The sequence below is a fragment of the Pezoporus flaviventris genome, unplaced genomic scaffold, assembly GCF_033815535.1.
Source record: "Pezoporus flaviventris isolate CSIRO_AGI_PZ_B2104156 unplaced genomic scaffold, CSIRO_AGI_Pfla_v1 ptg000007l, whole genome shotgun sequence".
Taxonomy (NCBI): Eukaryota; Metazoa; Chordata; class Aves; order Psittaciformes; family Psittacidae; genus Pezoporus; species Pezoporus flaviventris.
This window is the reverse complement of record NW_026892555.1, coordinates 90,179,814-90,205,706: the sequence shown is the minus strand read 5'-3', so window position 1 is coordinate 90,205,706 and position 25,893 is coordinate 90,179,814. Positions and strand designations below refer to the sequence as shown.

Here is a 25,893-nt window from a genome sequence, read left to right as displayed (position 1 = left end):
TGGTGAGGCCCTGGCACAGGCTGCCCAGAGAAGCTATGGCTGCCCCATCCCTGGCAGTGTTCAAGGACAGGTTAGACAGGGCTTTGAGCAACCTGGCCTAGTGGAAGGTGTCCCTGCCCATGGCGGGGGAGTTGGAACTGGATGATCCTTAAGGTCCTTTCCACCCCAAGCCAGTCTGTAATTCTGTGATTCCAACTACATTTCCAAAGCATGAAATCCCTGCCACTTCAACAGAAGATTAAGGAGTTTCTCTGCACAAAGGTTGGGATTCTACAGGATGACCTCTCCACTGACCACGGAGGCAGTGTCAGCATTATTTTTCAGTTTCCATGGCTGGATCTTTTCCTCAAACATCAGGAACACTACTTTATACACAATAACCCATTTAAAAAAGAATTAGTATTTAGATTTGTGTTTACAGTGCTGGCAGCTTTAGGAAAAATAGGAGAAGGAACTGAGAACACCTTCTTAAAGAAGACCCTGAGGTAAATCAATACCTCTGGGGGCATTTCCCCTCCTCCAGAACCTCCTTCTGGACAGAGACCACACAAATGCACGTAGTAGTAGACCTAAATTTGTGCAAATGAAAAAACGAAGAGCAGTTTATAAATCAGTTCAAATCTTCTGCCAATAGCATGTCTGCCCATACTACTAAATCTTGTTCAAAGATTGCTTCTCTGGCTTACGCTTGGAAATGTACTGAAATTACAGCTGCATGCTGTATTTGCTTGCAAATGCAAACCAACCTCCTTGGTTTGTTCAGGAAAGAAAAAGATTAAAATTTTCAGCACAGTATATGAAATACTTTTAATACTTCAAGAAGAAAGGAACCAACCTAAGTGTGTTTTCTTAGGCAAGAGTAAACCCATCTGATATGAAGAGACTCATATAAATAAAGCACAACTGATCTGTAGCAAGCAAAATAAAAGGCAAAAATATAAGCTCTAGTCAGCATTTGAGTGGTTTTTATTTGAGCTTCCATAGGGAAAGAATTTTAATTGAAAGGGTGATGAGTTTTTCTTGGCCTTTTTTTTTTGGTGGTGGTGGGCTTTTTTTTTTTTTTTTTTTTTAGTTTGACTGGTTGGTTGGGTTGTTTCTTTGCTTTGAGATTTACAGTAACCAAATGAGGAAACCTCTAGGAAATTTGACAAGTTGTTTAATTGAAAAGGTATAAAATATGCAGATATGTCACTACCCAACAAATTAAAGGACAACAGAAAAAGAACTGCACAGCTACTCAAAAAAGCACAGAAACTCTTCTCAAGCTCCAGTGAACTGAGCCAGTGACAGCAAACATGATACATATGGCCCATGTGAAGCAACTCTGAAATATACCTTAAAAATAGGACAATTAACTCACACTCATCTGTGGCTGGGAAACAGCATCAAGGCTGACACTGATGATAGGTGAACTAAAACTGGATGCAGCCCCACTGGTGACTTAAACAGCAATGTACAGTTTTGGCAGAAGGGACACAGGATACTGGAGTAATGTTATCATCTCCATTCTCCTCTACCAAGCTGTAGTCTACACCAGGTTTACTTATAGACTGAATGACATTCAAAACTGAAAGCTAAAAGCCACCTGAAAGGAGAAAAGTGGGGGATGCATAGCAACCAGCTGTATTTCATATTTTTTAGATTAAGAAAACCATATTGAAAGGGATTCAAAGACATCCCTGAAAGTCCAACAAGCACTACGAAATAAATGTAAAGAAATGTAAGTATATATAAGGCACTCAACACTCATTTCACAAGAGATGCATCTGTTTTTTCTTTAGATGACTGGCTCATAAAATAGCACTGTACTTCAGGAAGTCACACAAGGACAATTTTTAAATTACTACAGGCAAATTTATGTTTTGCCACATGGAAAGTTTTGTCAGAAGATATTCAGGTTGGTATTTTCAGAGCTTACTGTCAATATGAATTATCAGCAATACACATTGCCACAAACATTCAATTACACTGAATATGTGACTAATTTCTTATTTGATTGAATGGCTTCACAGGCATTCCTTAATACTGGATTTGTTACACCTGCAACAGGTGGTGGTACCTGACTTGTTTGCATTTGGTAACATAGGAAAGTATTTCTTTTCTAAAAAGAGGTTTTGTAAAAAGAGAAGTAGGTTTCCCCTTCTGATCTCTATAATCTCCAAAAATGCTCTCTTCCATTGCAGACATGGTGAGGTCTGATTAATTTTACACAATCAAAAAGATGAAATAGAGAGTACCAGACTTTAGTACTGGTTTCCAGAATTTGGCCCTTGGAAAGAAAAAGAATTTCCTGAAAGTTCATGTTTTTATGGTATCCTAAGTGGAAAAAAACCAAAACAAACCCCACAACAACAGAAAGGGAAGAAACCCCTCCATGCAGCCAACTCAAGCTCCCGCTGAGATGCAAGGCTGAAACATTGCAGTGAGCTGAAGTGAGCCCTATCTAGAAAAGGCCTTTCAGCAGAAACTCTGACCAGCTGGAACAATGTCTTAGTAACACTCTCTCTCTTAAAAAACTACAGTTAAAGGTAGAAAAGGCATTTCAAGATTAGGGTCATAGATTGGGGGGGGTGGGGGGGGGTGTAGATGAACATATGAAAGGAGGCATATTTTTTCACATAGTATACACTTTACAGCAAAACAATGAATTAAATCCCCGTTTTAAAAGAGTCTTTCTGTGTTTCTTTTGTCTGGTTGAACACTGCTTTCCCATGGCAATGGAGTGGAATCCAACATTAAGTATCTTATGAAGCAGCATCAAAAGAAGAGCATGCAATTAATAAAATACAGGGATGGTTAGGTGATACTTTACCAGCTACAAAAGACACATCGGAAACAGCACGGTGTTCTTCTTTTAGCTGAACATACACTGCCAAAATCAAAAGAAAGCCAACATCCCTTTATCTACGAATGATTGCAGCATAACCCTAAACTTTCAGAGTTGGGTTTTTTTACACTGCTTCTTACGGCAAGTGCTTATATTTCATTCACAAGACTGCTGAAATATAAACGCATCACTCTTGGTTGGCAACTCTACTGGTCTAAGAGATGGTGAACTATGACTGGTTTGAACCTCCAGTTTTTCACTTGTCACTACAGATTGTCCTTGACCAAACCATCAAAACCTAAATCTATGTAGGAACACTAGGACCCCTCCTAGAAGGTCACTGATTTCTGTGGTAAGAATCATCAACATGTTCTGGCCCTGTTGTTACACTGACCTCTTCCATCAGAGCAGCACCTGAATAGCTGTGATTGGCCTCTACTGCTTCAACTTTCATACCTTAGCCTCAAGGCAAAGGAGTTGAAAGGTGGCAGAACAATATGAAACTATACACACACAAGTTGAGAATTAGCAAGTAGAAAGAACAGCAAAGGGCTGGCTAGGGATTATTATACAAATGCAACACAAAGAATTTAAATGACATTCATAATGATCGCTTACTGGATTTTCAGTCACTCCTCTTGACAAGAGGAAATACAGCTTCCTGGAGACTACTTAAGAACTGGACTTAGAAGAAAGACAGAGCAGGATCCTGCTGATGCTGAAGTCTGTGGGGCTCAGAAAGGCCACTAATATGCATTGTAGCCTGGTGTAAATGCTGTCCAAAGTGCATGATCTTCATTCTCTTTCAGTTTAGAGTACAACTGATATATTGTTATCCTCCATTCTGGATTACTCAGTAAAAGCCCAACCAGATCTACTGACCGTTTCACCCACTAACAAATCTTACCTACAGACCAGCAAGTTAGAGGGTAGAAAAAATGGATACTTTTAACATGAGGACTTCCATTATTTACATCTCCTTCTCACTGGGTTTACAATAGTTTAGCTCACGGGCATTCCTTTTCATTGACGCAGATCTAAACAAGAAAGGAAGTATTGGTGCTTTCCAGACAAATACTGAGAGACACATATTCTTGTGTCTTCCAGGGATAGCTCCACACTGGCAGCAGCACAGAATGGTATTACAGCAGGGAAGCTCTGAAGGGCAGATTTCTTCCCTGACACATGAGTAGAGCAATGCTGGCGCAGAGACACGCAAGAGATTTTAACACCCCTTGGGCTAGACATCTACTTTGGCTGGACACACAACCCAGCAGGAGGACAACTGCTCAGTGGGATCCAGACTGACCACAGAGGGAAAACAGGTCTTCCTATCCTGTGAAGCAGAAAGATATAACAGTGGCCTTCTGCCCTGGGAGGCACGTTGCCAAGTGCCTTTCCCTCCCACCTCCCCAAAGACTGGACAGCAGTACATCAGAGTTGGGTTTCAAGAAGTTTGGTTCTGCAGCCTCTTCTGATATGTGTAGTCCCACCAAGCTAAGCAGCTGCTACTCAGAACCTGTCACCTTGAACTGGGATGACAGACTTTGAGGATTACCAGTTTTGTGATGATCCATGTAACAAGCCTTTTTTTAATGTTATGTTGCATTGAACCAAAGTAACTGTAAATTGCAAACCTGATGATAACAGGTTTTGAATTTTTTTTCTTCTTTTTATTACTATATACTGGGTCTTTAGATGCCAAGTTGCTCTGTGAGCACCACAGCAGGAGCACATTTAAAATTTAAAAGGTAGTAAAAAAGAAATAAAAATTAAGAACAAGCTTGTAATATATGATTACTAATAATTATTTAATTTTAGAATCTGTCATACTTCCTTAGATGGAATATCAGCTTACCCTTCACATTCCACCACTAACTCTAGTCTCTCTATGAGAAAGGAGTTACTGAGTACAAAGGCAAAGCTTGGACCTCTGGTTTCACCTTTGTATTTTTCCAGAGTGCAAAGTATTTGTGACAACATTTGGCTTTTTAATTTCTTGGCATTTAAGATTCTAGTAGTAGGTCCCCTGCTACTCCATTAACTGCAATATAATGTATCATATGGCAATCATTACAGTTTTAAAGGAAATCTGCTGGAATTCTGACCTCTACTATTTGATCTTATTTTTTTATCATAAATATAGCTTTGGAAGAGCCTTAATATTTGGAGGTTATAAGCTCTGAAAGTATGGTTTGAACAGTGAAAAGGCTTAAGACAGAACACATTCCATATTTCAAAGCCTGGGTTTTTCATCAAATCCTTCAGGGACAAAATCATTTGGCCTAGATTCCTGCCTCAACCATCCAAGTCCTTCTATCCACAAAGCCCACATCCCAGTAGCTATCCTAATTCAGATCCATAGCAGTGAGCAGAAAAGAAGTGGACAACAAGCCACGACTATCATACTTTGTGCTGATTTTCTTCCAAATTCTGCCAAACAAACATGCCGAAAACCCCAAGCCATTAGCAGGCTTCCAAAAAAGCATGTAATTAATAAAACTATATGCAGGTCATTGAACTGGGGAGGAGGGTGGGCTCTTCCATAGGATCTACAAAGGCCATACATTGAAGAAAGCTCTTTGCCACACTAAGGCTAGAATGCAATTTCTAAGTACTGGGTAGCAAGCCCAAATTGAACCAACCAACCATCTATCAGTAGAAAAATTTACTGGCTTTGCGTGTGTTTCAAATCAGCTTCTTGTTCAAAACTTACTGAATTTTTGACATTATATGGGTCACATTATTCTAAAATATACAGAAGCCAGGAAAACTGAATCCATCACTACCACTACTGCCTGGTAAGTCTGGTCCAGGAAAATCCAAACCCTGTTCACACTGCTGTACAGGTTTAAGATTCCAGGCTCTTGATTTGCTCCATGAAATGGACCCACATGATAGCTGTTACATCTATTTCTCTTAATGCCCTCCACAAATGCAGAAGAACCAATGTTTTAAGGATGTGAATCAGCAATGAAATAATCACAGTGAACTCCAAATGACCAACATGAAACTATTTCCATGACTTCCATAAACAGAGATTATATTAATCCATTATTTCCTCTGACTTTCCAATGAGCATGACCAGTGTTTTCTGCAACGATTAAAGATCTATAACAGTAACAAACCCCTGAACTTCCTGTCCTTTAGACATACAGAGATCGAGAGCTCAGAACTAACTCAGTACATCAGTTCCTCTGTATTAACATCTAACTCAGATCCACCTAATTCAGCAGTGTCTACTAATATCTCAATATGGTCAATTAATCTGCTAGCACTTCTAGGATGAGAAACACTGGAAAGTTGGAGTTCTTCATCTCACTGGTGCACTAATATACTAATACAACAAAGTATATAGCAAATCAGTGCCTTCATCAGGACAGAAATTCTCCTTCCAACGTAGGGACCATGAGGTCAGCTGCAAAATACTTTCCAGAGAGCATCATGAGAACAATAGCTTTTATTGGAATAACTTTCCCTAGGATATAGTTTTTCCTGGATAGAAACATATACATTTCTCGGATCTGCCAGATTGGCTATGCATGCTCTGTAGAGGTGCTCTTTGAATGTAGAGAAAAGTACACAGACTTACAAATATCCAGAGACAGGCTTATATTACTGCTCTGAGTGGGTTGCTTCAGATCTGGAAATCTCTGGGAAATGTTTGGCAGACATGGATATGTTTGGGCAGAAACCCCAAGCAGCCCAGCACATCTGGCAACCATAAACCTGTAAAACTCAAGAGATGTTATGAGGCTGTGTGGGCCAGCAGCCCAAGCTGGGTAGAAGAGGCTATGCAAAAACTAATGGCATACTGTGATTAGGGACCTGGGGAACACTCCTGCATTCCTAAAACTGTGTGTGTAAGCCAGGTACATCCCAGTTGCATACTGAGGTGCACATCAGACACATGCATCTGTGGCCCGGATTTCCAAGAGGTTGGGCTAGCAAAATCAGTTTGACCCAACCAAACTGATTGTGAAGCAGGGAAAGCACAAGGCTCCAAAGAACAGTTATGAGTGAGAGGAGCAGGAACAACTGTTTGAGTTGATGTGGTGAAGTCTCCCCCTTTCTCTCTAATGTCTGTTCCCTGCACTCTTCTGTGCATAAGAACAGCCCAGTTCTGAACACAATACTTTGTAGGATCGCAAAGAGTTCTGAAGAGGTGGGCCAGCACCTCAGGGTCTGTGCTGTGCCTCCTGAGACAATGCAGAAGTCTTAATGGGAATCACAGAGACAAGTGGTGTCTCCTGGCAGGGGGATGTATTCATAGAATCATAGAATAGTTATACAGTTGGAAAGGACCTTAAGATCATCTAGTTGCAACCCCCCTGCCATGGGCAGGGACACCTCACACTAAACCATGCCACCTAAGACTCTGTCCAACCTGGCCTTGAACACACTGCCAGTGATGGAGCATTCACAACTTGCTTGGGCAACCCATTTACAGTGCCTCAGAACTTCATCTGCCCCACCTCCTGTCAATACTCATGTTTGGGACTGGGACTGGTTTACTATCTCTTTTCTGAAGCAAATGCAAAAAGCAATAAGATTCTGAGATTATTAGAGACTCAGACAAGCTGAAGAAATGGGCCCATGTGAACCTCATGAGGTTCAACAAGGCCAAGTGCAAGGTCCTGCACCTGAGCTGGGGTAATGCCTGGTATCAATACAGGCTGGGGGATGAAAGGATTGAGAGTAGCCCTGTAGAGAAAGACCTGGAGGTACTGTGGATGAAAAGCTGAACATAACCCTGCAATGTGCACCTGCAACCCAGAAAGCCAATCATATCCTGGGCTACATCAAAAGGAACATGGCTAGCAAGTTGAGGGAGGGAATTCTGGTCCTCCCCTCTGTTCTGGTAGAGACCCCACCTGAAGTACTGCATCCACCTCTGGAGCCCTCAGCACAGGGAAGATGTGGACCTGTTGGAACAGGTCCAGAGGAGGGCCACGGGTATGATCATATGGCTTGAGCACCTCTCAATGAGGAAAGGCTGAGAGAGTTGGGGTTGTTTAGCCTGAAGAACAGAAGGCTTGAGGAAGACCTTATTGCAGTCTTTCACTACATAAAGGGGGTTTATGAGAAAGATGGGGACAGACTTTTTAGCAGGGCCTGTTGCGATAGGATAAGGGGTAATAGTTTTAAAATAAAAGGGGAGATTTAGACTAGATATAAGAAAGAGCTTTTTTACACTCAGGGTGATGAAGCACTGGAACACATTGCCCAGAGAGCGGGTAGATGCCTCATCCCTGGAAACATTCAAGGCCAGGTGGATGGGGCTCTGAACAAGTTGATCCAGTTGAAGATATCCCCGCACACTGCAGGGAGGGGTTGGACTAGATCACCTTTAAAGGACCCTTCAAACCCAAATAATTCTATGATGATCTCCACAGAGCAGCTTTTCATTTGCAACGTAGAGACAGATTCAGGAAGACACTTCCAATGTTTGATAATGATGAACCTAGATGTATCAGTGCTTTCCTGAACTGGGTCATTCCACAGTCGCAATAAACCAAAGCAGGAAGAGGCCAGGGAAGTCAGTATCCAGTATCATTGTGAGACAGCAGCTCCTTTTTTGTCATGGCTAACTATAGAACTGTAATAGGCTATGTATGTATTTATTTGAAGAAGTGATCTATCAGAAGCTGTGTTATCTGTGTAACAGAAGCTCACTTTGCAGCAAATTTAAATACTAACCACAGTGATCATCACACTAAAGCTCCTGTAAGACATATTTCATTATCTTCCTCAAAGGGCATTTCAAATATGATGCAGCAATTCTACCTCACAGAGATACTAATTAAATATAGCCATCTAGTAACCGTTGTACCAGTGAACTTTAATTACCTTGCTACCCTTTAAAGGCTGTTTTGGGAGACTTGATAGAGTGTAAAAAGTAAGCAGAGCTTCAGAAAACTATTTCCTATCCATCAGGGACTAATAGTTGTATTATGTAAGAAGGCCTTTGGACAGACACATAACTTAAATGAACAGGAAATCAGTCAGACCTAATTTTCTGAACATTTTTCATTTGTTTTCAAGCCACTCTGAGCTACCCCAAAACTGCATTAGAAGGAAACTTACTTGCTCGTATTTTGTGTCCTTTTCCTAAGGGCAGAAGTAAGAGAAAGAAGCCTGAAAAAAATTACAAAGGCATCACACTTAATTCAGAAGCTACAAGAAAAGGCGTCTAAGGTGAGGTATGCATTGCAGCAAACACATCGTGGTAAGCCTCATCAGATAAACCATGCAAGTGCAGCAACAAGATATTGCAATGACATTAAGAAGCTTCTCTGCATGAGATGTATGCTTTATTCTTTGCTCTGAGGCAAAAGTGGTTTCAGGGTACTGTTGAATGAGTAGCTAAAGGGTTGAAAATTAAGCTTTATTGGCTTTTATCGTCACTCTTTTAGCTGATATGGAGAACAATACAGAGAATCTCTGTTACAAATAACTGCTAGTTCTCCAGTCTCAAAAGATGACTGTGATGCAGACTTCAGAAGGGAGGGTGAGTCCCTCAGAGACAGTATTCTCCTTGCCACATGGAACTGGCACAGGATTAAGGAAGGGGATTCCTTAGGGATAAGCATCAGAGGGCTCTGTCAGATGAAAGAGTTTAGCACTCAAGGTTTTAGTTTACAGGTGAGAATAAAAACTTTTAAGGACACACATAAATACCTGTGCAGTTGTGCCACAAGGTAGAAGAGATATAGCAAGAAAAAATATCTTAGGCTCAAATAAAACACTGTGAATAGAGATTTATAGAAACTTTCTTGATAATGTTCTATGGGAAGTAATAAGAGATATCAAATTTAAAAAAAAAACAAACAAAAAACCACACACACACAAAAAAACAAACAGTCCTCTAAAATCCACTAAGCAGAAACAAAAACAAAAAACAAACAAACCAAACCCCAGCACATTCAATTCTAGCTCAGAGGAACATCTTTGTTCAGTCCAACAATATTCTTTTCAGGGAAATAAATACATCTTAATGATTTAATCCACTCTGGCCATTCTCCTCCTCATTCCACAAATACCAGTTCTTCCCAGAAAATATCTCGTTCCCTCTTAAAATCTGGAGAGGAAAAATTGTTAGCAAATACAATTATTAAGCTCACCATGACTGGAGAAAGACACAACACAGGTCTGTCCACCAGTTAAATCCTCTCTTTTTGTATCATTTCTAGGTCTTCTGAGCTTCCTTCTCATGGAGGAAGGAGATGACCTATCCTGGAGTCTTCAAGGCATGCTTGAAGACAGGGGAAGGACAAGAAGGCATATTCTTTTTTCATTGAATGTACACACTGTGAGCAGCAGAAATAATACACACACACATACAAAATAAAACAAATAGGTGAGGGCACCTTTATATACAGTCCTGGATCTTCTTATAAGATAGCAACACTTGCTGAACCAAAATATGAAAGCTAATTTAAACTACTGAAAATATCTTCTTCGAGCTCCAACCTACATTTTCTTGCTTAATCCACTTTAAAAGTCTGCCTTAAATTCAGTGTGAAACTCCAACAACTCTGGATTTTACTATGGCTAATGCTATCACCCTGTCCACTTTCTCAGTATATCCCTCTATCTCTTGCTGACAATAACCTTTTTTCTCTCTGTTATAAGCTTTAATGAAAGCTAAGTGCCTCTTTAGTCACCACACTGATATATGGCTGATACAATATTTTACTTCAGCAGACAGAGGGAAGAAAGAAGTTTAAAAGCAGCATGTATCTCCGAAAGATAAGCAAGCTGGTCCTACGTTTTGCTCCCTCTCAACACTAGGCATTACTTTAAGTTGCAGCTGGCTACAAATACCAGTAAGCATTGCCAAAAGCCAAAGAGAAACACCACCTGAAACAGCTACAATGAAGGAAGGAAACCTACCATCGCTTCTGACCAGTCTGTCATTGACTTTGGTAATTGAAAGAACAAGTGCACATCTTTTGGAGCAATCCCTTGCTGCCCACTTTAAGCCTTTTAAATTCATGCTGGTTAGCAGATGGTCCCTGCATGCTCCTAAAGCTGCTGACATGTATCTCTAGTTATATATACAGCCACTTAGGTGAGTACCTGCTAAGATCATGTTTCTGATGCCTAGGGCAGCATTAACCATGAGCAACTAAGTTTAGTAAGCCCTGCCATGTTTTAATGACATCACATGCCCTCCCTTGCCTTCATTTTGGTGACACTTTCCCCTGGTCATTTCTTATTATTATGAGGAAGCCTGTCAACAAAAAGCTCTATTCTATCTGTGTAATGATACTTCCCAACCAAACATTCTTGTCACTCTCCCCTTGGGTCTCCTTTAACACTGACAGAGCTGTTACATGCACTGCTTGCAGAGGGGAAAACTTCAGTGATGCTTGTTTCCTTTTAAAAATAAACATTATTTATAAATTAATTTGTCCCAAAAAGTATTTCAAGCAATCTTATCAAATTTATCTCACAGAATAGTTTGTTCTTCTGAGCTAAGACTAAATTACAAATTGAGCTTTATTGATTTCTTCAGGCCTTATAATTACAGGCTATTATTTTACTGATTGTTAACCCCAGTTAATTTCTTTTATTATTAGCTTTGAAATGTTCCAAGGTTTTGCCACACTTCCACACAAAGGAAATTAAAATTATCAATTGCTTTCCATTTATCTCTGGATATTTCAATGTAGTTAGTAATTGTGATGATTTTGATACAAAATCCTGAAGTTTTTTGGAATACCATTCATCACATCAGTGAAATCTTAAAAGAGCCTTGATATGTAGTGTCAATCATAAGGAATGATGAACAGTGATGATAAGGCAAAATTAAATTGTTCATGAAAGGATGAATATTCCAAATTGCTTTAAATATTAACAATGACTACTCATTAGCAGCTTAATGCAGTTTATTCGTAACTCTCCACCTCAGTATTTTCAATAAACCACCTTTATCCCCAAGGACCCAAAGAGCACTCACTAAGCAGAGAGCAGGAGTGATCATCACCATGGGGAATGATTGCCTTAATCAGGTTTGTGGAAGCATCATGTAGATCCCAGAGCTCTTTATCAAAGTTCCTAAGGATACAGGGTCATCATTGAAAGCCATAGGTCCCAGCTTACAGCTTTAAATGCTAGTATGGCAACTCTCCCAAGCTAGTAGAGACAGTCTTCAAGAAGCCACAGGTCATATTGCTGTTGCTAGCACAAGTAGCCCAGATACACACACGGGAGAATGGAAAAGGCAACATGAAAAGAGAGACACCACCAACAACAAAACCCCATAGAAGGCAGAAGCTAAGAGCACTGCGTGAGATATTCAACTACAGACCTCTCCACCAGCAGTGTGCACAACCTTCACACACCCACGTGCTCCTACAACTGAGGCTGAGCACAAGGAAGAGCCATTCTCCTCCAAATGTTAGAGATACATCAAGCATAACCACATCAAGGTCTCTCTGTATTTGTTTCTAGCAATTCTAGCACTATTACAAGGATACAGATAATTATGCAGAAGGAAAAAAGTTATGTATGAAAACTGTACTATCATGATCTCAGCAAGGAGAACAAAGGACCATTACAGATGTCAGATGGCAGTAATCTCTTTCTCAAGGAATACTGCAATATAACTATTAATTTCTCATTTCACCCAAGTGGGGGCCTGGTTTATGTTCACAGAGAGACTCCTATGGCTTAGCGCAAACCTGTAGCAAAATGGGACTAGCCTGAGACAGTCTTTTTTTAACTTAAGGCTGTTTCTAATGGCTTAACACTGTTGTAACACCTGACTGACTTTGGGTTTTTGACTGACTGAGGTAACAGAGGAACATTTTTCCCCAAGGACAAGTACCCCAGTCAGTTCTCAAATCAAACCACCAGTAGATTCCTTACCTTTTTATCCACTGAACAGAAATAAGGACACACAGGCAGGCAAGGGCCACATTCAAAATTGCTCATTCCCAGTTTGGGGCAGCAAGCTTGCATCAGGCTTTAACTATTTCCACCACTCCAACAAAGAATTAGATTTAGCTTGATGAAATTTCTCTTCCATTTCAATAATGCATCAAGTATTTAATTTGCTTATAAACTATTAACCAGATGTCTGTTTGTCCAAGGACTGTAAGCACTAAACATAAAAATTATATTGTAGCATAAATCATGCATAGCAAGGATTTCTGATTAACCAAAACATGCGCTGCAGTTGTTATCCATCATAGTTAAAATGGCATGTGTCCATACAGTACATAAGCATGCAAACACTTGTCACATACTTCCTTATCTTACATACTTAGTAACCAGAATGAAACCACAGTGGGTCTGGAGTGCAGAAGAAATGCAGGCATTTAATTTTTCAACTCCAACTCCCTGTTTTCTTGCTAAGTTTGCTACTCATTCAAAATCTTCTTTGGACAACATCTTCATTTTGCTTCTTAAAGATTGAAATGTAATTTCAAGATATGAAAATTAACATAAAGTCTGCAGTAAAGGCAATAATTATCTTCTTTCAAATATTCAGTAACATTGGCTCCACAAAACCTACAGAACCTCTGTACTGAGAGTCAAGCAACAGCCTCAGCACATTGGTATAAAACAAGACCATCAAGCATTCTAAATGAAGGCAACAGAATTACATGATTATAAATGGTTATTGCATGATTATGAATTATTTTTTGCCCTAAAAGATTCTGAAGAAAACATTTTTGATGACTATATCAACAAATTGTATTACCATGTAAAATACATGAATATAATTAAAATGTTAGAAGTGACACTTTTTGTACCTTATCTACAAGAGATACACTGTCACGAATATTCGTCACCCAGAAAGCGTGAGTGCAGCCAAGTTTTATTTTGTCACACAAGTATAATATTCCACACTGATTCTATGGTTTAAAGTCTAAGCACAAGATTCAACTGCTATTAAGACAGTATTTCATTAGCACTGACATTTTACATTATCTGAAAACAGACAACCCAGGACATTCTTTGTGCACTAATGACTTTTCTCATACTGCAAAAAACTTACAAACTTTAAGACTTATTCTGAAGGCACTTACATGCTTAGCTGTGAGCATTACTGTGAGCATTCCCAGTGAAACCAATTAGATGACTCAGAGTAATTAAGCATTAAAACTAATTATACCTGTTACTGAGAATTAGGCCCATTCTTTTTACTGGATTTTACAGCTAATAATTCTGAACAGAGTTGCCAGTTATGACTATTTTCTCTGATGTTTTGGAAAAATTTATTTTCCTTAAAGACCAGGTTCCAATCAGAAAACTGTGGTTCCTGATGAAACAAGAAAAATAAAAGGATTTTTTGGTGAGGCACTGGAATGGGTTGCCCAGGGAATTTGTGAATGCTCCATCCCTGGCGGTGTTCAAGGCCAGGTTGGACAGAGCCTTGGGTGACATGGTTTAGTGTGAAGTGTCCCTGCCCATGGCAGGGGAGTTGGAACTAGATGATCTTAAGGTCCTTTCCAACCCTAACTATTCTATGATTTTGCAGGAATAAATTCAATTGTGTTAACCCACCAGGCTCATCAAGCAAAAGATGATATAAATTATAAAGATGATCAACCAAAAGACAAATACAGGGATAACTTCTTACTTACATCAATTTCCTTGAAGAACCAGGTTAGCAACAAAACACTACAGCACCCTTAAAATTACATGTACTGCAGACAGCTGTAATAGGCATCAGGTCTGCATATTCTGATCCCAAGGCAAACATGTACCTTCCTTCCTTCTATCTCCTGTCATGGTTGTTCCACAGCAATGTGGGTGACACCGACTGCACAGGTATCAGCTCTCCCCCAGGCATAGCAAAGCGATGTACATGTGCAGTGACACAAAAATGGTTAAACCAACAAAGCTTTTATTTATTTATTTTTTTTTAGCCAATTCCAAGATATTCAGCATTCAGAGCAATGGATCTTGTATCATTCTCCCTCTTGCCAGTTCTACCATTTTGACTAATTCTGCTTCATTTTGACCAATTCTGCTTCATTTTGACCAACTCTACTTCATTTTGACCAACTCTACTTCATTTTGACCAACTATGCATTTCCCTTCAAATTGTCCCTATTTGCTAACTAAAGCCTGCATAAACAATTCCTTTTGGATGACATCTAATGAAACAGAGACATCGCTCCCTTTTACAGGACCTAGAGAACCTGTAAACTTACACCCATCTGGCATGCACAGAAGGTCATAGTCTTAAACCAAAGGTCTCCAAAGCCAAATACAAGAGTTAAAACTTCAGTTGCTGTTAAGACCTCAACCCTCAAAACAGACTGTTTACCTGTCATATACAATGTTGATACACAGGTGCTTTCAGCCACTCCACTCACCCCTGGTAAGGGCCAGTCATCTCAAATGGTATATTTTTGCCACACATGTTTTTGTGGGTAACGTTCAGTTTGGAGCCTCTTTTTTCCTGGTGTGTGCACTCATTCTCCTGTGGTTGGAAAACAGCCTCAAAATAAGTGACAGGCACACATCTGATCTCTAGCTATACTCTGAATTAAGCAGCATTAAGACTAATAATCATCATTCACTTAAAGTGCAGGCGCAAGTTTTGGTAATGCAAAGTCTCATGGTAAAAGAGGCCAGCTCTTCAGTTCTTTTTATAAAGCTATTAAGAGATGCTTTCCCAAAACCAATGATTTGGCTTCCTAAGTACGAGAGGATCTCCATGACAATAATCTGAGACAGTGATTAGAGCAGAGAGAGAAAGAAGAATTTTCCAAGAAAGCATTTTTACTGATCTTTCTCCAGAAAGAAATAAAATAATAGAAAATATTAGAAAGCCTACTACTGCATATTTCTCTCTTCCCCAATTCTCCTGAGCCCAATCTTAAAGCCACCATAATTTGAGAGTATGTTTAAAAACACAAATATGCCCTTCAGATTACCCCTTCAACATCATTTTTAATCTGTGTGCTCAATAAATCCAAAGTAGTTTAAAATCTTTTATCATTTTAGGGATTATTTATTCTAATCAGGAAACCATGCTGAGTATTTTATTATGGGTATACACAAACATATGCTGGCTAAATAGGAAAGAAAAAACATAGTGCCAAACGTGATAACATTTCAAATTACTTCAGAGATGATTAACTGGGTTAGTGTACTAAATCATATGTACGGATGACCAGGGGCAAACTCAGAAACTTCAAAACAGATTTCTGAATCAATTGATGGGTTTTAGTGAAAATTAAAAATGGATATGATGGAGATTTCCTGCAGAAAATCCAGTCATTTTACTTTATTTTCAGCTATTTGGCATTTACCAGTGAACTGTATATATATTCTTTCTTATTTTACATAGCGACAAAATAAAGTTCACAACTTCCTTCTTGATCACTGCAGAAAAATGTATCATACCCTTCTAGCCAAATCAACATGTATGAGACTGATACACATGAAATTATCTTTCCATTTGAAAGGAAATCACACATCATTTTACTCTCTGAGAAGTATTCAGCACAGCTCTAAAGCTATATAATGGAATGAATACAGTGATACAAACAGTAACAGTGAGACAGCCTACCATGAAGGCTGTAAGAAGTGCTAGGGTCCAAAAAGACTGTGGAAGCTACCAGAACACTGAAAATGGAAGCGTCTTTTGATTTCAACTTATGCCCAGTTTAGACCAGCAAGGTTCCTGGGTATCAAACCAACAGCCGCCCTTTGTGCCCTGGCTTTCCCCCACCAGCTCTGTATCACAGAAACAGCCAACTATGAACATTTCCCAGCTTGCTAACATTTGTCTCAGCCACTCAGCAGTTTCTGCCAGGATCCTGCTCCCTTTTTACACCCTGTGAATTAATTCCGCTTGCAGCAGCACTAGCACAGGCTGCTATTGCTTTTTTTCATCCCTCCAATGTGAGTTATTCATCACTGCTTAAGAACAGTAAAAGGTACCAAGTTCACTTGTCTTGCCAGACATAAGACCTTTCTTCTCTCTACATGGCAAAATTGTGCAGAGCCACTCAGCCCTTTCCCTCTCAGCTTTGCTTTCCCAGAACACGTTCCAGGAGAACATGTGGCTCCATAACACAAAGAGATAAAACGGAACTTTCATTATTGAAGGGAAGCAGAGGTATATATTTCTACAATCTGTATCAGATTCCTGGCTGAACTCAACAAATGACTTACATCACTTGAGAATCCAGACACTTCAGTGAAATGACTGACTGATTTCAGTACACTTAAAATCTGTGCTGTAGTTCATGGCTGAGAGAGACAGCTGGGCTCCATAGCTAGCACAGGCTGCACCATCCCTGTCGGGTCTGCTGTGTTGCTGCTCCTCTCTCACCACTTTCAGAGCCCAGCCTGTGCACTCCTCTGGCCACCAGCTTCCATTCAGTTGCACCACTGGTACATGCTTTTAAATCGGTACATTCTCATTCAAAAACTCCCCTTCCCTCATTCAACAGCATGGAAGCTAAACACATTCTTCCTGAAGGAACATACCCTCTCTGCTGTAGTACTGCTACTGCTAGCTGCTTGTATAGCTACTGCAGTGATTTTGACCTCACATCTCCAAGATGTTGGCTTGCTGTCTCCCTGGGTCTCCAATTCCAGGTTAAACTCTAAGTAGACAATCAGCCTTGTGCCAATGAAGACTGAACTTTAGTGACCTCCCTGAATGACCTCAGGAAGGTCTCATGGCAGCTGAGATAAAGACAACTTCTTGCAGCACTATAAAACTTTGCAAAGGATTGCAGTACAAAGCTTACTCCTTTTTGGCTAGGAAGGAGTATCTGTCTGTAGATATTGGTCTGTATACAGAAGTAGCTTCAATGGTGACTGACTCTTGAAAAGCTAAAAGAGAACCTGATCAGATCAACTGAGTGTGGTAGTCCCTTTTCCCCTAACAAATATTGATAACATTCTGGCAGGGATTCCCCAAGCAGCCGCATGAAGAGGGAGGCAGAAGAAAAGCTCGCGCATCTTGGATCATTTAGTGAGAGTGTTAAGTGATCTACTTTCTTATCAGCCATCACCTCTGTTCACTTACCAATCTTGGAAGCCACCTACCATGCACTGCCATCTTAAAAGTGTAATATTTTGCAACAGAAAGAATAGAAATCTCTCAAAACCTGTAACAGGTCAACACCTGTAAAAAACTCTTCAACTTGTCATCTGGCGCAGGAGGAGGAAAGAGATTATGCTATTGGACAACTGTCACAGATGGAGGCCTAAGTTTTCAGAAGTAATTTGGGATTAGCTTTTAGATGCCTGAATCAGAAAGTTAGAAACAAAATTTGAAAACTGCTTTTAATAAGATGTGTATGAAAAGCCAAGACATGGAGCCAAGCCAGATTGCTAATCAGAATAAAGAAAACAAAAGAGCACCATCTGAAAGTGAGAGCACAATCCACATTCCTCTAGTGTCACACTGGAGGAAGTCTCTCAGAAAATTAAAAAAATAATTTATGTATGTGGACTTATTCAGTATCAACTATGCAAAAAGAATTCATATCTATCTATAGTTTTATGATGTTACGTAGCTACATTAATTTTGTCAGAAGAGGTAATTTAAATCCTTTGGGAAACATTACCCTCTTGATATAAGCACATAACTCATATTAATAGGATTTGCATATATATAACAGCAGGCAGAATAACCCTGAGTTTGGAAAACAGCTTTGTATTTTAATCAGTTTGGGAACACCAGCAAAAAAACCTATACCAGGGATAACTAATTGAACACCATTTGTTAACTCATGCTAGGTAATAAACATGAGTTAACTGATCAATATTTAAAACCAAACACAATAAACAAGTATATTTTGGAAAATCAAAAAAGCAAAACTGTTAATATAATCAAAAGAGATGGACAGGTAGAAGGCACACAGTTAATCACTTACAAATAGTGGCTTTTCACAATCCAGACCAAATCTTTGGTATACTCAAATTGCATAATTGACTATGTGTATGCAGTCTCCCAGCTGTTCAACAATACAGATAACAGCAGTAATGGTATAATTATAACTTACAGCTGAAGTAGATAAAAACCTGATAGTTCTTAACTAGTGGTTGCAATTAAGAGTGGAGAAGAGCAGCATTCACTGCAACTGCTTATGTTTCATTAATAAAAGTGGATTTTAAAGTTCCAATACAGCAGAGCAGCTGCATGCTGCACCCAAGCCCTGACCTTGTCCCTGTCCCGACAGAAGACAATGACCAGGGGACCCAGCTCGACTTGTGGCAGCTGTAGGAAAAATAGCTCTGTAAGCACTGGTTAAGCAGCAGCTGTAGCTATGGAATGCACTAAATGGAAAGTCAGCAATAAGCACATAAGAGGTTGTTTCCTCCACTCCAAGTGTCACTTTAGTTTTGACCGCATCAGTGGGTTGAAGAGACAGCATTATCATAGAATCACAGAATACCAGGATGGAAGGGACCTCAACGGTCAGCTGGTCCAACTTTTCTAGGCAAAGCATGACCTACATTAGATGTCCCAGCACCCTGTCCAGCCAAATCTTAAGTGTCCAGTGTTGGGGAGCATTACTTCCTTTCTACCAGCTTCCTCTTGCACAGGCAAAGAAATTACACACACTCCTGCGCACACACGTGCACTGCCAGCCCACGGACACAGAGGGGGGAACACCACAAGGCGGGGCACGCAGTTTCTACCCCCAGCAGAAAGCCCGGCGACTGCTGCTGGGCCCCGGGAGGCAGGCCGGCGCTTCAGCACCAGGGGCAGCGGACAGCGGCCGCTCGGCCTGGGCCTCCTCCGCCGCAGGGCAGGAGGCCTGGCCACTCCGCCGGCTGGACCGGCAGCACCGCAGGGACACGCGGGGACACCCATCCTGGCACGACAGTAAAGTCACCAGCAGCGGCAATGCGCCAGAAAACCTGCTCAGTTTAGAATCAGTTAGGGTTTTTCCACACATACCCTGGAGAAACAAATTCACTAGCACTGCACCACATCAGTAAGTTTCAAAAGCAAACCCTGCACCACGAAGCTTCATCAAGTACGAGCAAAAGTGGCTAAACAAATTTTCTAACAGACGTTCGCTTGGAATAGAAAGTTCTCAAACCCAGGCTGCTTGGTCTGTGCTTTCTAAGCAAACAGAAGAGTAAAACCAGCAGCTCAGAAATAAAGCGGGTACCAGCGGCACATTTCTCTTGCTTTTGGCTTGCTCACTCAATACTGGTTGCTAAGCTATTTATTTTATTTTTTTTTTTTAAGCTCAAAACTACTCACTGCCAGATAGATTAATGAAAACACACACTTGCACTACTTACAACATTCTTCATTTATATTTCTTGATACACCAGTACTGTTTCTTTCAAATATTTCTTTTAAAGGAATTCCATTCCCAGGTTTGAAAGTAAAGAGAGACAGGGGGAGGGGAGGAACAGAAAGAAGCTAAGTGTAATTATCAATTTTTTCAGTGGATTGCAGGAAAGAGGCACCGAGAGACTTGCATATCCTCTGGGACTTGTAGCAAAGACAGCATGTCTAGCTCAGCATAGAGATGTGAGGCATCAGGTGACCTGAAGGTACCTTGTTCTTAACTGGTTTACCTATTTATAACTACATGACATAATATTACCTGTGACAGCACAAGTCAGCACAGGGTTATTTCAGCAGTCAACTATATACAACCTCTTTTTATTTACACCTTACACACAGCGATGCACATTCCATTTTCACACTCAGTTCTTTAGAAACTTGGCATCTGGCACTGTCTTCCAACCCATGCCCTGAAATGACACTCAACTTACCTACGGCTTGGTAATTTTTAAGAAATCATGATGTGAAAGAAATAATGACCCACCACACGATGTAATCAACTGCTCCATCAATGGTAAAACCTAACTGCATATTAGCCATTACCAAGGGTGTAATTACAGCAGGGATAATGGGAGGGGGACAGGAATCAGCTCCATCCCCAAACAGAGGATAGAACATATCTCTGTCAGCTGAAAGGGGGAAGGATAGATGGGGGAGACTGCAGCACAGCAAGCAACAACTCTGAGGCAGCTCTTTTCCCTTCACAGCTGGCAGTGAGCTAACAGGCTCAGCATCAAAGGCTGTTACACAGTTGGGTCATTTTGTGCACTGCTGCTCGGACATGAGGGAGGCTGCAATAGAGCTTCCTGGCCACAGATTCTCCCTCTCACACACACACACATGAACAGAGGAAGTCTGGTTTGGCGCACAGAACCAACATAAAGAACTTTCTTTTCCTTTGTTTTTGAGAGGAAGTAAACTCTGATGTAGTTTACTGTTGACAGAGCCCATAAGGAAAGGTCAGGGAAGGACAGAAAACCACAGGCCTATTAAGAAAGAAACAGGATAGTCAACCATGTGCAGGATGAACTGAAGGGGACAGCTAAATCTCAAGGGAACCATGAGGAAGAGGTGGCAGAGAGGAAGGAGCAGTAGTGGAGAAGGGGGGTGGAAAGGTCAGGTAGAGACTTACAGGAGGCTTATCCCAATACCAGGCAGGAGAAGGTGAAAGTAGGGAGCTGGAGGTGTGTTGGTAGAAAGCATTGGGATGTACACCCATGGAGAGTCACAAAAAGTGATGCTGAGGCAACAGGGGACCTCATGAGAGAGAAAAAGTGGACAACACAGGTGCAAGTTTCTTGCGCATTTGTGGCACAAACCCATCAGGTAAGAAGGCAAAGAGCGAGAGGGCAAAAGACTCGCAAAACGCTAAGGGCAGCATCTCCAAGAAGGATGTCAAAGGAACCTGGTGGGGAAGGACAGATCAGGAGTCTCACGGGGAAGTGGTAGCCCGCTCTGCGGGCTGACGGGATGGAGCGTTAGGAGACAGGTGGCTTTGATGGCCCAAATAGCGAAGGGAAGTGGGTGCCAGCGGGGTAAGGGGAGGCCGGGGAAGTGCAAAGAAGCGGGCACCAGTAGAGGGCCGGGCGGTGGAGCCCGGTGAGCCCGCCAGAGCTGGCGGGGGAGGAGGCCGCTGCGCCGGGGGCGGCCCCTTTCCTCCTGCCCCTCTGCCGCGGGGCAGCCGCCACCGGTCCGCGGGAGGCGGTGAGTGAGGCGGGCAGCTCCCCCCGCGCTGTGCCGGGCCGTGCCGGGCCATCCCTCACCTGTGTCGAGGTTGAAGGAGATGCGGGCCTCAGCGAGGTAGGGGGTGTCGCTCTTGGAGCGGACGCGGCGGATGGGTCTGCGGTCGATGTCCTCCTCAGAAGATGCCGCCATTAATGTGGGCACGGTGAGCAGCGTGGCCCGGCGAGCTGGCAAGGGCGAGCGGCCGTGTGGAGTGGCCGGGCGAGGAGAGGGCAGGCGGGGAGGTACGAGGGAGAGAGGCGGGGGAGGGGAGGATGGGGAAGGAGAGAGGGAAAGGGAGAAAGGAGCGCAGGGAGGGAGAGAGAGAGACAGGGAAAACCCGTCAAGGATCTCCGGACGGGAGCGGCCGCGGCCGCCCTGCCCGCTGCCCCTGACCCTCCCCACCGGCAGCACCTCCGCCGGCCGAGCCCCAGGGGCCGCTCGCCTCAGGGCGGCGACCTTCGCTCCGGGGAGTCGGAGCAGTGTCTCCCCGCCCACAGCCCAGGGGAGGCTAGGGGCTGGGTCGCGGCTGAGGGGTCACCCCCACTCCGGCTGAGGTGGTTTCACGCCCCCAGGGCAGGTTCCCAGCTGAGGTGACAGCTGCCCCCACCAAGCACCGTGGCCCGGTTGAGATGCTACATGCCACCAGCATGGCCTGGCTGGCGGAGATGGCACCTCCCGCCGCCGTCTTGGGCACTCTGAAACGCTCTCTTCTAGGCTAGGAGACAGAAAACTGAAAGCGCGGCTGGATTGAGACATGGTGGAAAGTCCGACGGCTAATTCCTTCACTTCCTCCTTGTCTTCCCTTGGGCAAACCCATTAAGTAAACCACAATGGTTCGCCAGGCCAAGCACCTTAAAATGCCTGGCGGAGTGAGGGACCTACACTCAGTGTTTAACACTGGCCATCATTTAGAGCTTGGGTATACACAAGTTATTCTGGCAGGTCTTTGAGAAAAAAGAAACCAACATGACAATATGAAAATATCAGTGAATCCATTCTCCAGCTGCAAAGTGGGAACAACGTTTTGTTCCTTCTGCCCTGTTCTGTCTTCTCTATTTAGTAATCAGCAATTTATGTAGAAGTTCTGCCTCTGTGGCTGTGGGCTGCCTGCCATGTTAGGGCACAAGTTTCAGTTGGGACTTCTAGATGTTGGTGTAATACAAATAATTGAAAATGCTATTAAAGAAAAAAAAGAAGTGTAGCACAAAAGTGCTACACAAAGTGAGAGTTAAACAATTAAAGTGTGTGCCAGGGAGCGTGTTGGTTCATCCCATTTAACCCAGATTTTTTAAAGAAAACCCAGTCTGCTTAAAGTCACTAAGTTGTCAGTACTTCCAAAATCTATTGTTTTGGTCAACCTCAGTGAGAAAAATGACCAGGGAATGCCAGGGCTCAGTAACTCTGAAGGCAATGATAGTAGCATTAGCTGATCTGAATTTTGGGTGACAGCTGTGTTAGTCTTTCCTGTAGAATAAAGAGTTTCTGTCACACTTTTGCAAATTGAACCTGTAGAGGGTTTGGGGTGTGCTGAATGTTCTTCCATGGTCATGATATTGGGTTCAGCTGGTCTGCTGTTAGTTCTAATCCCTTCATGACTGTTCACAAGAACTTCCATGGTTTTGGGTGCCAGGAGTGGACAAGTTACATTTTTATCTTGTTTGCAAACCCATTCTCTTTTGCTCTGACCTCACAGACTCACCCTAGCTAAAAGAGGGGAAAATAGTACTTGCAGGAGAATCTTGGAAAAGATCCCTGTTCATACACATGCAGGTGCTTGTAGTTAGACAGCAGTGACATCCTTGGATTTCTGGTGAACCATCATGCTACTTGAGAAGGAGGTACCATCTGGTCCATCTGCATCTCAAAAAAAAGTCTTTAATTAACATCATGTGGTGTTTGGGGTGGTCTTACCATTATCAAGGTTGAAGCAGATCCTAGCTTCTTCCAAGTAGGGAGTGTCACTCTTAGACCGAAGTCTTCTGATGGGTCTCCGGTCTATGTCATCCTCAGAAGATGCTGTCATCAGAGTGGGCACGGTGAGAAGAGTTGCCCGACGAGCTGGTAAAAAAGAACAAACGAGGAGGAGGATAGCAGGAGAAAGGAGAAATGGGAAAAGGGAGGAAGAGGGAGTAAAAAAAAAAAAAAAAATAAAAATGAGAAAAAAGGAAGACAGAAAATCACTCAGTGGAAAAGAGGCTCTGTAGCAGGTGCAAGAGGCTGTTTGCTTAAGGTCACTGCCTCAGGTGCTGCAGAACTTAAGGGCTGTGCTGAATGATATGAAAAAGAGAAAAGATTTCTATGTTGTATGCCCCAAAGACACAGGTTATAGCTCAGTTCCTGCCACAGACTGCTAGTTTTGCCACTTGAACCACTCTTTTCAGAGCTTCTCAATAGCTGCAGTCTTTTTCTGAATACTGTTTTTGAGGCTGTGATGCCAGAATAATGGAAGTATTTGTTTGCTTGATTTGCAGAAATTGATGGAAGCTGTGCTTGGGACATGTGATGTGGTGCCTACAGCAACTATTCCAAAACTCAGTTTCTTGTTATCTTGATTTGGGTATTCAAAATTAACAACTACTTTTGCTCTTGATCACTTTATGTCGTAGTTTCTTAGCTGTGGAACAGGGAGAATCACTATTTTCTTTCAGCAGGGATTCCATGAAAAGATAAATTTATTAATATTTGTAAAGTATTCATATATTTTAATTAAATGACGATGAAAAGCCCATGAGGAAATTAAGATTTCTATCTTCTGTACCGGGTTTAAATGGCTTGGGCAATGCCTTCAAGGAGGAGAACACAAAATATTTAATAGTGGCTCATTAAGTAATACTGCCCACTCCATGCATTGATAAAGCAAATGGTAGGATAGTGAAAAATTTGTGTCATCATATAACTAGAAACCATACTATAATACATATGTGTAAGGCGACTGAATTAATGTTGCAGAGGCCACCTTCATTCTGCCGTTGCCTAAGTATTTAGCACTTGAACTTAAGCCTCAGTAACTTCCCTCTAATGTAGGTGGGTTTTATGGGAAATGCAATTATGAGTGACTGTTGAATGCTTTGGGTACTGAGCCTATAAATGACAAATCACAAACAGAGGAGCCTCCATAAATACATCCACCTTAATTCTCCCTCTGAGTAGAAAAAGATTGTCACAAATGCTAGATGGATCTGGCTGATCACTGAAAGCATGAGCACAGTGCAAAAGTACCTGCTCATTGTATTTCTTTCCCCTCCACCTCATATATAGCTGGAAAAAGGATTTCAGCTTGAAAGCCCGTCCTTACGCTTAATGCTATTAACATTAACTTTCACATGGGAACCTGTAAGAGCCTAAACCCTGGGTGTTTCTTGCTCTTTGGACATTATCTGGCTTAAAAGTCTTTATCTTAGAGATTCTGCAAACTCTACACTTCCAATAACTAATTATGAACTATATTTTCCTGCTGGGACTGGAGAGCATGACTGATAATGAGTAAGAGCATATTCTGCAGCCTGATAACTGTGATTCTTTCTTTTAAGAGTTTTTTAGAGTTACAAATTATACCTGTCAATCAGAAGCCTTCAGCGTTAGGTAAGATAGCATATAATTAGTATGAGTTAGCAAAGCTGTCATATCTATTTTTCAATTTGCAGCTTTATGCAGTTTACTAAACAAGCAAATCTCTGCTGCTGGAGGTAGCAGTTATTTCTGGTCTAACTTACTTGTTTCCTGGTTTTAAATAGATTCCTTTCAAGTTTTTGCTCATTTCTAACCTAGCATTTGAATTTGAAGTAAAAAGAGAGGGCAAGCATTGAAATTGATCTAATGGGGTCAACTATTCAGATTAAGCTAAAGTAAACACTGCAACTAGACTGTAAATTATTACTCCCTTGTAATATGGATGTACAGTAATGAAGATAGAATGGAAAATTTCTGCTATGGAGAATTTTGTGTACTGCATCATCAAATTTACACTTAAGGAATTTTCATCTGTATACGAAGTCAGGATTGTAAAAAACATCTCATAAAACAACCATGTATAAGATTT

The 25,893-nt window shown here is 41.6% G+C and overlaps 1 protein-coding gene across 4 annotated transcripts in view; it reads right to left on the bottom strand.

Moving 5' to 3' along the window:
- PHACTR1 (phosphatase and actin regulator 1) overlaps nucleotides 1–25,893 on the bottom strand; it is a 315,221-nt gene that overhangs the window by 277,371 nt on the left and 11,957 nt on the right. For all 4 annotated transcript variants that reach the window (XM_061449475.1, XM_061449478.1, XM_061449477.1 and 1 more), the window contains 2 exons: nucleotides 23,766–23,912; nucleotides 21,893–22,039 (listed from right to left, as the gene is read on the bottom strand). In XM_061449475.1, coding sequence (XP_061305459.1) covers nucleotides 21,893–22,039; nucleotides 23,766–23,912 — 294 coding nt within the window. The remainder of the gene's footprint in view (nucleotides 1–21,892; nucleotides 22,040–23,765; nucleotides 23,913–25,893) is intronic.